The 14,540-nt window shown below is 32.3% G+C and overlaps 1 protein-coding gene across 2 annotated transcripts; it reads left to right on the forward strand.

Annotated features, from left to right (window-relative positions):
* The first annotated feature begins 3,111 nt into the window (after window positions 1-3,111).
* LOC123671368 (spermine oxidase-like) lies at window positions 3,112-13,797 on the forward strand. Of its 2 annotated transcripts, none has more exons than XM_045605161.1 (5): window positions 3,112-3,285; window positions 4,090-4,469; window positions 6,403-6,976; window positions 12,644-12,846; window positions 13,545-13,797. In XM_045605161.1, exons 1-5 carry the CDS (start codon window positions 3,256-3,258, stop codon window positions 13,786-13,788), a joined length of 1,431 nt encoding a protein of 476 aa, XP_045461117.1. In that variant the 5' UTR covers window positions 3,112-3,255; the 3' UTR covers window positions 13,789-13,797. The 2 variants fall into 2 exon arrangements, with proteins under 2 accessions (XP_045461117.1, XP_045461118.1); XM_045605162.1 differs by having other exon boundaries at window positions 3,133-3,285; window positions 4,093-4,469.
* Window positions 13,798-14,540: the final 743 nt, after the last annotated feature.

Raw genomic sequence — 14,540 nt, forward strand, 5'->3', positions numbered from 1 at the left:
AATATTTGAATTCATTCCAGTACACGTTTCGTGTTTTGTTTCACGACTTTGCACGATCATACTCGGTTACACATCGCTTTTGATTGGTCAGTATCGGGTTTTAATTAATGTATCCAATCAAAATCATCGGAAAAAGTTCGAAATGACAAGTATGACATTGCGGCGCCGCCACGAACTAAAACTAATATTTTCAATTTGGTCGATTGTCATTGCATTCAAAATTTGAGGAGTATGGTTTTAGACATCTTAGTACTAACTAAAAATCATATGGATCCAATACTAACATCGCCATCTGTGCATTAGATCGGGGACTTTTCGATTGGCCTAATAGGTTGTATAGATAGTTTGGTTTCTTTCGAACCACAGTATATTCATTGCAGCTCTCAACAGTTCATTTTCTGTCACTTGTATCTTGATATGGCGTTTGGCTGCATAGTCTCATGCTGCCGATCCATATGTTAGTTGAGGTCTTGCTACTGACTTGATAATTCTCAGTTTCGTATTTTGGTTCGTTTGGCTCTTTCTTCCAATTAATGAGGAAAGTCTGATCATTGCTGAGTTTGTTTTATCTTCGGATTTATCCACTGTATACCTACTCTGTATTTAAAAAGATTTTTCCATGTAAGTATATCATCTCTTTTTACACCTAGAAACTCCACTTGCCATTCACTGAACCTTTCTTCTATATCTAGTGCATCTTGAAGTCATCTGACATCTTCTGCTCATCGATGTCCCGTATCATCTGCATATAGGGCCAACAGATTTCTTGAGTTTATTTCATCGTTCAGTCTTCTTGCAACAATTCTCTCAACTACTTTTCCAAATGCTCACAGTTGACTTATTGGCCGGTAGTTTTTTTGTAATATTTTTCTTTCTCTGGCTCATTGAACACAATAACTTCAACTGTTTTCCAACTCATGGTTTTCTGTTCTCATCGCTCCATTGGATATATATTAGTAAGCGCTCCTCTTCTGGGCATTTCCTGAAATAGAAATTTTTTTATTTTACTTGGAGCTTCTCTGGTTTCCAATTTCTTGATGACTTCTTTGATCTCTTTCGGTGTTGTTGGTTTTTGAATGGTTACTCTATCAAGAGGTTCCAAATTCGATTCTTCAGTTTCTTTTCATTCTTCTTTCAAATCAATCTTCTTCGTAGTTCTTCCGATAATCCTTTTTCAATTTTTATTTTGCATTTTGGTTTGAGCAAATGCGAAGCCTAATTATATCATACAATATTCGTCTATGAATTCTACTATATTTATACATCTCACAGGAATAACTCCAAATATTTGTAAAACTGTAGGAACATAAAATCCATAGTATCTATACATCACAAATTGGCACTAAATGTGCACATTTTATCAAAAGAAGAAAAATTCCTAATTTTCATATACGTGTCACAGCGTCAAAAGTGACTCATAGGAAAAACTCGAAAGATCTTTCAATATCAACCTTAACACTTCTCTAACATCCTTTTTTGATTTTCTTTACATACCCTCCTCTACTAGTGCTGTTCGCTACCAGCGTGTAAGCTTTCATCCACCATCTATTCACAGCTGTCCATCTCTAGCAAGTGCAAAAATTTCTCCCGCATTCCGAATCCCATACCAATTTCTTAAATCCTGCAGCCACGAATGTTGATTTCTTCCTGGGACTCTTTTTCCCTCTAGCTTTCAGATGCCCAATTAAGAAACCTTTCGTGCCTTTACAGTCTGCAACAATTCTCGCCTGATTTCAGCCTTCGTTAGCACTTCTTCGTTTGACATAAGGTTAATCCAAGAAATTCGCAGTAGTTTTCGAATCCACATCTCGAACTCTTTTATGCGATTCATTGACTTCACTTTGAGTTGAGTGATAATGTTCCCACACTATATGTTATTATAAGCTATATATAAGTAACATTTTACGATGGCTTAAGTTCAAAGGAATCTCTCTCCGGCATAAATATCTTTAAAATTTATAAATGCCGTTTTTACCATCGATGATCTAATCTTCACTTCCACACCGTCCAGTCTGTCATTAATTGTGCAGCCAAGGTATTTGAACTTGGGTACTCTTTCCAAGGGTTCATTATCTATCAATACTTGGGCCTGGATGTATTTTTGTGTTCTTATTATCATGAACTTCTTTTCCCACGAATTCAATTCTGTCTGTCTAAACGACCGTCCGTAAACACAATCACTCTTGAAAGAAAATATCTATAGATTTAAAGTTTTCAAGGTTCATATCTTGAGTTTGTTATTGGGCAAAATTCGATTAGAAGATCAGCAAATATTTTCACCTGATAAAATTAAAACTGCGAATTCGATTGAAATGAACTGTATCATTTGTATGTAAAATAATAATTTCAAACTGCATAAAAAGATATAGGTAGAAAAAGAGATAATTCGAGAAAAATAGCGAAAAAAATTTTCCCAATATTTCGGTGATCACAAAACCGACAGAATTAATATTTTGGTTGTGGATATACATCAAATGAATGTTTTAAGCTTACCACTTCATCAGGACCATGAAAAGTTCAAGAAGAATATTGGAAAATAACTAATATTTCTGTCACCACAGATCCAATCGAATAATAATTCCAAGCTTCTTGTGAAAATTTTTGGAGATTACTTTCAGTAGAAATTTGAAAAAACTAATGAATTAATGACAGAATATCCGACCCAGTTGAAATTTTACTTCTTCATAATGAAAAGCCCCAAGTTTTGTGCTGAATGTTGTGTTAATACCGTAGTCAAAACCAAAGAAAATTCAAGCATAATATCGAAAAAACCTAATATTCCAGACAAATACCTAGATCCGATTGAGTGTTTTTATTCAATAGCAATTTTATTCGATCCGAATTTATTCGTTTTCTTTCAATACAAACAGAAAATCAAGTAAAAATTAGCATATATTTCCTTAATGACTAGTCATACTAGGTTCAAATTGAGTTTATCGAGGTATTTATAGGTATGTAAATGAAATAATCACTCACTTAGGTAATCTACTAAATAGCTACAATCACATTTCACAGATATTTAATTGAACATTTTCTGTTCTCCAATGAAGAATAAGCGCACAAGTGAACGAACGATCAATATCAAATAATAAAATTTCCCGAATATTGAATAGAAATGGCAACATTGTCTCGCGTATACACAAGGTCATATCTTGGTACCTTCTCCCGAGCCTACTCCAAAATATATCTGATTGATAAAAATTATTTAAAGAGTTAGTGATCCGAAAAAAAGTTCTGATAAATTTTCATGCCAGAATGAACTCGATAAAAAATACTAAACAAAAAGTGAGTATAATAAACTCTTTTACATAATAATTATTAATATATTATATCTTCAATGAAATGAGAAATATCTCAGAGTATACATTTTTTATGGAAATGCATTTCATACTAAGAATAAGTGTTCGTTACTATTTCACTATTTCATTTGGACAGAAAATATATGATCTCAATAATATTGCACTATATAACGAAGATAAGTATCCACTTGAAAATAAGTAATTCAACTGAATTTTAGGTTAAGTCAACAACTTACGTTGGATGCGCTTGAGTTGATATTCTCTGTTCATTCATTTTGACTTTGTGCCTGGCAGTGTGACCATCTATGGTAGAAATCTACTTTTTTAGCAGATTTCAGACCATCTGTGGTAGATAAATTTTTCTTAGTAGATTTCTGCCTTGTTTGACTGTTATGGGATAATCGAATATTAGACATATATTTCTGACGAGTTCTGTCTATCCAAGAATTTTAAAAAATGGCGTTGATATTTCTCTGGTCTGGATGAATTTCAAAAATTTTTGGGGAGTCGTTCTCGAGCCCTCATAAACCCTCCGGGGACGTTCTAGAATGTGGCGCGATGCCCATAACGCCACCTCTCGGGTAGACAGAGTCACTACACATTAATCGATTTTTAAACGCGTTTTTTGGATAAATTAATTCACTAATAGAGTTTATTTTCATAGATTCACGCGAAATAAAAAATAAATATGACAAATATGAAAGTAAAGCTCCTAACTTCATTTTGGTACTTTTCTCATATCAGAATCTATAAAACACTAATACATAATATTCCTTTTCTTTCTATTTACCAGGTAGAAGATGTTATCATTGTAGGAGCTGGAGCAGCAGGAATTGCAGCTCTCTCCAAATTGCTTGATTATGGAATTGAAAACGTGAAAATTTTGGAAGCTGAAAATAGAATTGGCGGTAGAGTACACAGTATCTACTTTGGTGATGCGTACGTCGATTTGGGTGCAGAAGAAGTTCATGGAGAAAACGGCAATATCATTGTAGAATTGGCAAAACAATTTCTCAATGAGAAAAAATCTCTCACAGAAAGTATTTGTTACTGTTCGAAAGGAAATAAAGTCGATAAGGATGTTAGTGAACAAATTATGAAACTTATAGAAGATTTTTGTGAAGATGACAGTAAAGTTGATAAATCTATTGGACATGTTTTCACTGAAAGGTAAATACCTATTCGTTTTTAATAGAATTAGCCTACTATTATGAAAATATAACTCAATGATATTCTTCTGCAAAATAGTAATTTACGTAACAAGCCCGGAAAATAGGGTTTTTTTGGACGAATAGACAAGATTCCAGGACGAGCGTAAGCGAGTCCTGGAAGTCTGTGAGTCCAAAAAAACCATTTTCGGGCGTGTTGCGTACAATATTTTTTCGGCAACCATGTGAAATAACACTATCGCTGCTGCTTTCCATATTTTATTGCGATTGCGATCAAAAAACATGCAAATTTTTGACAACTAATTTCATATGAACTGTCAGCCGTTATCTCGGTTGCTATGGATTCTATGATTCTTTTCCGGCCTAGTCCGGGAAGTACGTACTTTCCGGACTAGGCCGGGAAATGCTACTTTCTCAGAGAAAAAGCGTCCGGGAAGTGAGCACTTCCCGGACGGTTGCCGAAAATAGTAATTTACGTAACAAGTCCGAAAAATAGGGTTTTTTTGGACGAATAGACAAAAGTCTGTGAGTCCAAAAAAACCATTTTCGGGCGTGTTGCGTACAATATTTTTTCGGAAAACGTTTAGAATAACATTATCGCTGCTGCTTTCCATATTTTATTGCGATTGTGATAAAAAAACATGCAATATTTTGACAACTAATTTCATATGAACTGTCAGCCGTTATCTCGGTTGCTATGGTAATGATCAACTGCATTTATTAAAAATATACAATATACCTACCAAGATTTTCATATTCACAATGACACGAATGACGTGATTCTTTTCCGGCCTAGTCCGGGAAGTACGTACTTTCCGGACTAGGCCGGGAAATGCTACTTTCTCAGAGAAAAACCGTCCGGGAAGTGAGCACTTCCCGGACGGTTGCCGAAAAAAAAATATTTTCCTCTAATTCTATGGCTATGCCACATCTTGTAGAACAAAATCGTGCAAGAATATATCAGATTCACACATATTTCAATTTCATGGTTATATTTTATTATTATATGTTGGTACGAAGAACTTTCCTGTCACGGATTTATTTATCAAATTTGTGATACACAAAATAGGTCTGCCAACTCACATTTCTTGATGCAAAAATCATTAAAAGATATTCATGGAAATAGTTCATCAATTTAAATAAGTATATTCGATGAATCAGAGAAAATAATATAGTATAAGTACCCGATATTCAATGGTACATTCAATATTGATACAAAGTCAGGCAGTATTACCAATAAGCTTGTTTGATAGGGTTTTCTATGTTCTTGAAGATAAATACAATTTTTGAAAATTTATTGTTTTACAATATTATTTTCTCAGTCCACACCTTCATTATCGGTGAATCTCTAGAAGTGAAAATTGGACTTTATTCTATACTTAGTTCCTGAAATTTTCATGAAAATCTATGAATGCTTTCAAGAGTTATACCGACTGAAAATTCCGATAAACAGCCTGTATCTCTGAAGTGTACTTAGTGACATATTTCTCCACACTTTCAGACTCCCTAGAATGTCCTGCTTCTGCCTGTTCAGTAATTTGTGAAACGTGTAGTTGCAATACTCCTTAAATTCTGCTTTTGGGAAAATATTTTGGAGAAGCATTTTTCGGCGTTTTCCATTGATTCTTTAATGATCGAATCAGGATTATTATTTCAATAATCGAAACAGTCCTTTTGTGTAAATCAATCGAAAAAACTTCTTTCACTACAGCTGAAAACTTCAGATATCTATCAGTAATAACATAGTATAAGGATTCTTTATACTATAGTAAAAAGCAGACACAGAGAACCGATCATTTCAAAGTATCATCCCAAAATGAGTGAAATTAATAAACCAAAAAAACGCATTTTATCGAATATATTTCATCAAATCAAAATAATACAGTAATAGTCACATCTAGTATTAAATGTAATTCAATGTAAAATTTTTATAGATTTAGTGAAACAATATTGAAAAAGTATGAGAATGATCCAAGTAAAATCAAGATTGCTACCAGTTTTCTGCCTCTCTGTGAATCTTTCTTCTCCATACTGGAAGGCCCATATTCTTGGTTTGACGTAATCTTAGAATCAGCCTCGAACTATGTTGATTGCAAAGGTGACCAATTCATAGGATGGAATGGATATGGTTGTAAAACAATTTTAGAGATAATAATGGGAAAAAATCCAAAGCGTGATGATTCGATAGATGAAGAAATTCATTATGGAAATAAAATTTCACTAGGAAAAGTCGTTAAAAAGATTTCATGGAATAGAGGATCAACGGTCAGAATAGAATGTGATGATGGTTCAAGTTATTTCACAAAGTATGTTATCTTTACGCCTTCTGTTGGTGTGCTACGAGAAAAACATAAGGAAATTTTTGAACCATGTTTACCAGAAAAGAAGCAACATGTTCTTCAGAAAATCGGATATTCCAATGTGATGAAAGTTGCTCTACGATTCAAAAATAAATGGTGGAACGAAGTACCCATGGCTCTGCTATGGACTGAAGATCATTCTGAAGATGTAAGTTGTGTATTCAAAATAGCATGGTGACTAAGATATTTAAGAATGCTGTGTATCCACTTACACTTGAAAAAATTCAAGTGACACTCGCAAGTTTTGAAGGACTACCTTTTTTGGATTTTTTAGAATATTTCCGGTACTTTACAGGATTTCCACATCATTTCTTATGTCACTCACATCAAATTCCGCTGTTAATACCATGGAAATATTTAACGCATTCTTAGGAAAGTAATGTAAGTTTCAGTGGAAATATGACCATTTTATGAAATAACGCCATCTATGGAAAAAAGTACAGTACCTGGAATTCCTTGGTCGAGTCGTCAGAATTGTCAACAAAATTTAATAAGTGGATATACCAGCATTTTTAGACCTCTCAATCATAACGTACAAAATGTTATTCCTTATAAGAGTATTCCAGAAGGTTATTGCATCTATAGTAATAAAAACGAATTGAAAATAATAATGTGGAATGAATACATAAGAAAATTTTCTTTGGAGCAAAATATTGAAACAACTCCCGAATGTTGGAAGACTTCATTTATCCAATGCAACGAATAAAAAATCATTAATAAGGTTGGTAAAGCAAAGTAAAAGTATAATTGAACTGTCAAACTATAAACATTGTCATTAAGAGGGACTACCACCACGTGTCTATCCGCGTATTAGTCGAACATTAGATTAGGTACTTTTATGGTTTTTCAGGATCAATATAGAAATATTGAAATAGATGTGAAAGAACCTACTGATTACCTTTGAATATCAAATTAAAACAAGCATTCTTCAAAACGTTACTTTAAAAAAAAAGATTATATTTCTGAATTATCATGAATTCAAAATTAATATTATATTTCATCAAAAATGAAATGTTTGTTATTTAGAATTTCGAGTCAAGTGTTGCAGTTGAATTTTTTACAGTTTGTTATTGTTGTGTATTGAAAAAATTTCAATTCTAAATTTGACTCTCAAAATTTCTTTAAGTGATTAGAACCCAGCCCAAAAATACTTCAAAATTTAAAAGGAGTACTATAATATTGAAAAAAACATTTATTTTAGATATTTAGAAATCATATCTATTGGCGCCCAACGAGGGGCTGAATATTTACAAAATCATTCTTTCTTACAATTTGGCTAAATAGTCACAAAATTATAATTATTTTTTTAATTTGGTTGAAATTCGAATTTCATATAAATTATAGCGAATATTAATCAAGAGGTCCAGTCTAATCTTGAACAAAATTCAAATTTTGAAGGAGAATTCATTATTTGTTGATTTTTAAATAGAAACAAGGAAAAGACATATTAAAATGGATTCTCATATTCATTCCATGGAGTGAAAGAATAAGAATAATAAAGAAAAAAGTGTGGTTACTAATGGAAATGAGAATCAAGAGGAGAATAAAGTTACCGAAATCAATAAAAATGATATGTTGCTGCGATTAATGACTAAATTTGAAGAATTCTCTGAGAGAGCAGAAGAACAAATGAAAAATATTGAAAGAATATTGTAATAAATAATGGAGAGACAGATTAAATGAAGAAAGGATTCGAAATATTAGAGGGAAAATGAGAGATCAAAATAGAAGAGCGAAATGAAAGAATTGATAATGTAGAACATAAGATTCAAATTACTAAGGAAACATTTGGCATGATCCTCACTGAAACAATAGACGAGTTTGATGATAGAATATGAAATTTGTTTGAGAATTCTAAAAACTTAAGAGAACGAAATTACGGACATTATTACCGAAAACTCGAAGAAAAAAATTCAATATATAAAAGAAAGACAAAAAGAAGACCAAAATGAATTACAAGAAGCAATAGAACAAAATGAAATAAAATTCACCGGCAATATAAACTTAAATATGGATAATTCATCTACCTATATTTGGTGGAAATCCAGAGCATATAAATTCTAAAGTTTTCATGAACGATTTCAAACTGAAAATTTGAGATATCGAAAATTGGTCAGATGAGAGAGAATTTTTTAAATTTTATTCAATATCCAACAATTGTTTATGGTTTTATAGTATTGAAGACATGAATAACATTGAAGAATTCAAAATAAAATTTCTGCATTATTTTTGGGGAATATAAATTTGACAAACGTTAAATAAGTTTTTTTTTTTGCGAAAGTAGATAGTAGACAAGACTGACGAAAAGGAAGGAGGAAGAACAACAAAATAATGATAAGAAAAGCCAAGATATAAATTTGAGAATGGAAAACAAGATAATATATTTGAAAATTCATTAATATTAGAGAGTACGCTAGTCAGTTAAGGAAATCAAAGATATAATAGAATAATTTCCGAATAAATGAAAAGAAGATCAAATTGGTTTCTATTTGAAGAAAATTTCGAATTATATTCAATGTTTTCAAATGTTTTCCTGGCGAGCTTAAGATTGCTCTGGTCAAACCACTCTTCAAGAAGGGAAATACCTGTGAGCTCAGTAGCTATCGACCTATTAGTATTTTATCTAGTTTTTCTAAGGTAATGAAGTTCCATTGGCTTTGATGTTCGATTTGACCGAGGCTTTTGATTCCATCGAGCATAGAACATTATTGGACTGGAGTTATGTGGGATTAGGGATATCTCTTTGAAATTTGTTGAGAGCTACCTAAGCAATCGACGTCAGAGGGTTGCTCTCGCTCTAGATGGTGCAGTCCACTTCTCTGGGGAACGATCTCTTACTAGGGGCGTTCCTCAGGGAAGTGTACTGGGCCCTTTGTTTTTTATTGTTTTTGTGAATTTCCTTTGTTATATTAAGACCACTGCTAATTGTAAGTCGATTCTTTATGCTGATGACAGCAGTTTTTTGATTATATCAGGTGATGTCGAGTCCTGTAGCAGGGCTGGAATGGATACGGTTTTGTCTGTTGATAGATGATGTAATGAAAATGGTCTTATTCTAAATCATAGCAAGACTCAAGATATTTTATTTTATGACAGGCAATCGGTGAAGAACTATCCCCCTTTTTGTGTCATGGTAACGGTCAAATTAAATTGGAGGATTCTGTTAATTTTCTGGGAGTTGATCTAGATAAACACCTGCGGTGGGATCATCAGGTGTCTGAGTTGGGAAAGTCTCTCAACTATTCGGCGTACTTGATTTTCATGATCAGGAATAAGTTGGAGAGTTTTCAGTCTGTGCTAGCATATGGAATTATTTTTTGGGGCAGTTCGTCTGGTTCCTATTAAATTTTTCTCATCCAGAAAAGAGTGATGAGAATAATGAATAGGTTGGGCTGTCGTGAGTCCTGTCGCGGAGTTTTCAGATCCAGTGGAATCCAAACCGTCTTTGGTCTTTACATTTGTCGCCTATTTATCTTTCTTAAGTTACGAAAAAACTATTTTTTGGCATATGTCAATAAAAACAATAATTGGCAGGTTCATCATTCCCTTCTTCCTATTCACAGTACTACTAGGTTTGAAAGAGGACCACTTTATATGGCCATGCGTTCATTTAATTTGCTTCCTAAGCAATTACAGGTTGTTGAATATATAACCTTGTTCAGAAGGCGCATTTCCAATTTTATTTTGGATTGTGAACCTCATTCAGTTGATGAATTTATTTCATTCTGTAGAAAATAAGCTCTTTTATGACTTGTTTCTATTTTATTCGTTTGCATTGATTTTGGTGTTGTGAATAATTTTTGAGATTAATAAATATTTATAATATTTATAATTATTAATTTAATATTATTATTTAATAATAATAAATAAATTATTATTATTTTGGGGGATTTGTTATGGTATTTTCGGGATCAATACAGAAATATTGAAATAGATATGAAAAACCTATTCATTACTTTCGAATATCAAATTAAAACAAAAAATCTCAAATACGTTACTTTTAAAACTAAATGCGAGAGTGCTGTCGCAGTATCACGATTGTACTAACGCAATATTTCCTATTACCGTGAAAATGAGCCTTTAGATCATATTTCTAAGTCATCATAAATTAAAAATTAGAATTTTATTTCATCAAAGTAGGAATGTTTGTAATGTTATTTAGAATTACTGAGTTAGAGTTACAAAGTGATATATTTGCAACACTTTAAATGAGGAATCTGGTCCTGGAATAATTGATATCTCTCTGATTCGACCTCGGCATGTTTCAATAACTTCCAAAGTTTCAATCAATTCCGCCGATAAGTTTGGTTCTGATTATGGTTATATTATTTCCATGAATATGAAAACTCTCCCTGTAGCTATCTGAGAAAAGGTAGAAATAAATTTTTCGTAGTCCATCCGAACTCACCTAGTACTGCACTACCTCTGATACCGATTGTACAGTTACTCCCGGGACACACTGTATACATTATATAGTTTATCTTTGTAAGTATTCGAAAAATATAGATTTTTCGTATGAATCTAAGGTAGCTGTAGAACACCACATGACAATGCTGCGACTTCGTTATGAATTTCATTGAAAATTTATTGTTGAAAATTCATTGTTTAAATTTATTGTTAAAGGTTTACTGAAAACTTATGGTTTATAATTTTTTGAAAATCTATTCTTGCGATTTGTCTAGTTTCGTTTAAATATAAGCTGTAATAGTTATTTATAATACAAGTGCAGAAGGCATTGATATTCTTCCACGAGTTCAAAATTCAAAAACGAGTCACGAAGTGGCGAGTTTTGGAATGAACGAGTGGTAGAATGAGCCTTCTGTACGAGTATTATACATTATTTTCTCTAATTCATTGCATTTTCGTTGAAATTAATGAAATATTTCCATAAATATAATTTAGTGATTTTTGCATTGAAAAATGTTGGTTGGCAAAACTGATTTCTTTAAGGCAAATTGATGAATTGACAGATAAAGCCGTAGCGGAAAGTTCGGAGTACCAACATAGAATAATAAAATATAACCATGAAAACTGTGCGTTTCTGATATATTCTCGCACGATTTTGTTCTACAAGATGTGGAAGAATGAACGGAATAACCACAGAATTAGAGAAACATATTTTTTCTGATATGCGAAATCGTAGTATTGTCATGGGACGTTCTACATCTATCTTAGATTCAGACGACAAAATCTATATATTTCGAAAACTGACAAAAATAACCTCAATAAAGTAGGTATATATTTGAAATCGGGAAAAAGAGCTCTACCGATTACGAAAATAAAATACAGGATGCTCCATTCAAAAATAACAGTTCACATAAAATTTCTAGGCTTATAAAGCTTTTATGTATTTCCTAATACTGAATTCTGAATCCTCATAAAAGACGCTCCATATTTGCACATTCAAACGCTTTTGTAAGATAAATATCACCCTGTACATTGAACATACCATCAATAATTCTTTTGCGAATTACGAGAAGTTACCAAAAAAATTTTTTTTTATTCGCTAATTAAAAATATTGTCATTTTACAATGTAGATTATTGTTTGAAGGAATTATTCGAAAACCCCATAACAATCAGTGATTAAAAGAGGAAAAATATATGATTTTGTTTTGAACGCAGCAGTCACGTGGTGGTAGTCCCTCTTAAATCGTTACATCAAATCTAAAAGATCTGACTTTCAGCGGAGGTTGATGATCATTTATAACCAATATAAAATCTTACAAATAATTTATGAATATTGAAACAAACTTTATCGACAAATCAAGGAATATATCATGTATAAAAATCAAATGAATGAGATTTCAATTTCAGATTGGAAACTCCTGGTTAAAATCGATACATTGGTTAATGGGAGCTCCTGAGAACCCCAACGTTCTTGTAGCTTGGCTAACTGGACCGGAAACGACTTCTGTAGAGAAACTGAGCAATGATGAAATCAAAAATGGAATCATGAAGGTTCTTGATAAGTTCCTTGCTAACGACTTCGAAATTTCTGAGCCTGTAGAAATCATTCCGTGAGTACCTACCAAATATTCATTTACTGAACTCGTATTAGCAAAAATGGATATTAGGTGAATAGAAATTCATTCAGATGTAAGTAGGTAGTTATGAATAATTTTTGTTCATTATTGTCTTAAATTTTTGAAATAATTTGAAATAAAGAGGTACGAACCATCGACATTCATATCCTAGTATTACCTTCTATTTCTTTCATTGTTTTATTGCGTAGTATTTGAGTTTAGTTAAAAAACTAAAATAATATTAATTTTTACACTATCTCGTTATACATTCTCTCCTGTTTACATCTCTCGATAGAAACGGGTTTATTAATTTGCGTAGAAATACCTATTCAAAGTAACAAAAGATTGAATATCAACAACAAAAAATTATCCAAGACCATACAATGCAAGAAAAATTTTCCAAGTCGAACAAACGAATTAACATCAATATGTTTCGAAATTTTGGTATGTTTTTTTATAAAAAAATTTCAAGAAATGTAATTTAAAACCAAACCGACAATGCATGATGAAGGATGATATTCCGATACTGTGACATCTCACCAAAAATATCATGGATTATCTCTCCTCTCTCCTCCAGGAGGGAGGGGGCGTGCTGGTCTAAGGATTTCTCAACATTTACACTCACTCCTTTTCAAAGTACATAAGAAGTCATAGAAATCTCTCTCATGAATAATTTTAATTTTTTTTTACAGAACAAGATGGCATTCCAATCCGAACTTCCGTGGAACATATTCCTATGAAACTTTGGAAACTTGCAAGTTAGAAATTCCATTCCAAAAAACGCTGGAAGAACCACTTAGAAACGAAGAAGGGCATCCTATTGTACTTTTTGCTGGTGAAGCTACTCACCTTACTCAATATTCAACTGTCAATGGAGCTATTTTATCTGGGTACAGAGAGGCTGAAAGAATCGTTGGAATTCGAAATAAAAATTGATAACAATTATTTGTTTATCCTTTTTTTCGTTTATTGATCTTCGTTTAGTTCCTACCTAGTGTTCCTATCCATAATTTATCTCCAATCCCAATTCCAAACTCCAATTTAAATACTTTTCAGAAGCTTTGCTTGTATCCCTTTGGATTGTTTCATTTGCAGAATCAGGGCCCGCTCTAGAGTCCGGCAAATATAAGAGGACGGCATCTTGCCTCTTTTCTGAAAAATCCGAATTCCTAAAAGAATGTAGTAAACATTTTTTTTTAATGTGAATACCTAGAAGAATATATTAAATACTTTTTTTTAATTTCAACTAATTTCACAGATGCTTTTTTATATCAAATTCACTATTGGCGTGGGCTCATTCGAATTTAAATTATTGGTTCATACGATTTTTTTACTCAATCACATTAAAGAAAAAAAAGAATGTTCGAGCATTTGATAAAGTCGAAACTTATCAAAACATTCTGAAACCTGAATTCAATTCATATTATACTTCATCATCATTAGAATTCTGTTGAGCACGTGAATATTGAATGCCCTTAAAAGTTTTGATGCCTTGATTGTAACACTTATTTTATTAGGTATTACTAATTTAATTTCAGTCATCTTCGAGGTTATACTTTACCTTCCAGCTGTTTAATAAAATAATAACATATTTATTTTCCCCCAAAATAATTTTATGAAAAAAGCGTGTTCTACACTGAATCCCTCAATATAAATTCACCAACTCTAGAGCGGGTTCTATGTATCAA

This window comes from Harmonia axyridis, chromosome 1 (genome assembly GCF_914767665.1).
Source record: "Harmonia axyridis chromosome 1, icHarAxyr1.1, whole genome shotgun sequence".
NCBI classification, from domain to species: Eukaryota; Metazoa; Arthropoda; class Insecta; order Coleoptera; family Coccinellidae; genus Harmonia; species Harmonia axyridis.

Excerpts from the sequence above, each read along its gene's own strand:
- LOC123671368 (XM_045605161.1), top strand. The coding sequence starts at position 3,256 with ATGAACTCGATAAAAAATACTAAACAAAAA. Across the intron at positions 3,286-4,089 it reads TAAAAAATACTAAACAAAAA|CAGGTAGAAGATGTTATCAT; the intron begins GTGAGTATAATA and ends CTTTCTATTTAC. Across the intron at positions 6,977-12,643 it reads CTGAAGATCATTCTGAAGAT|ATTGGAAACTCCTGGTTAAA; the intron begins GTAAGTTGTGTA and ends TTTCAATTTCAG.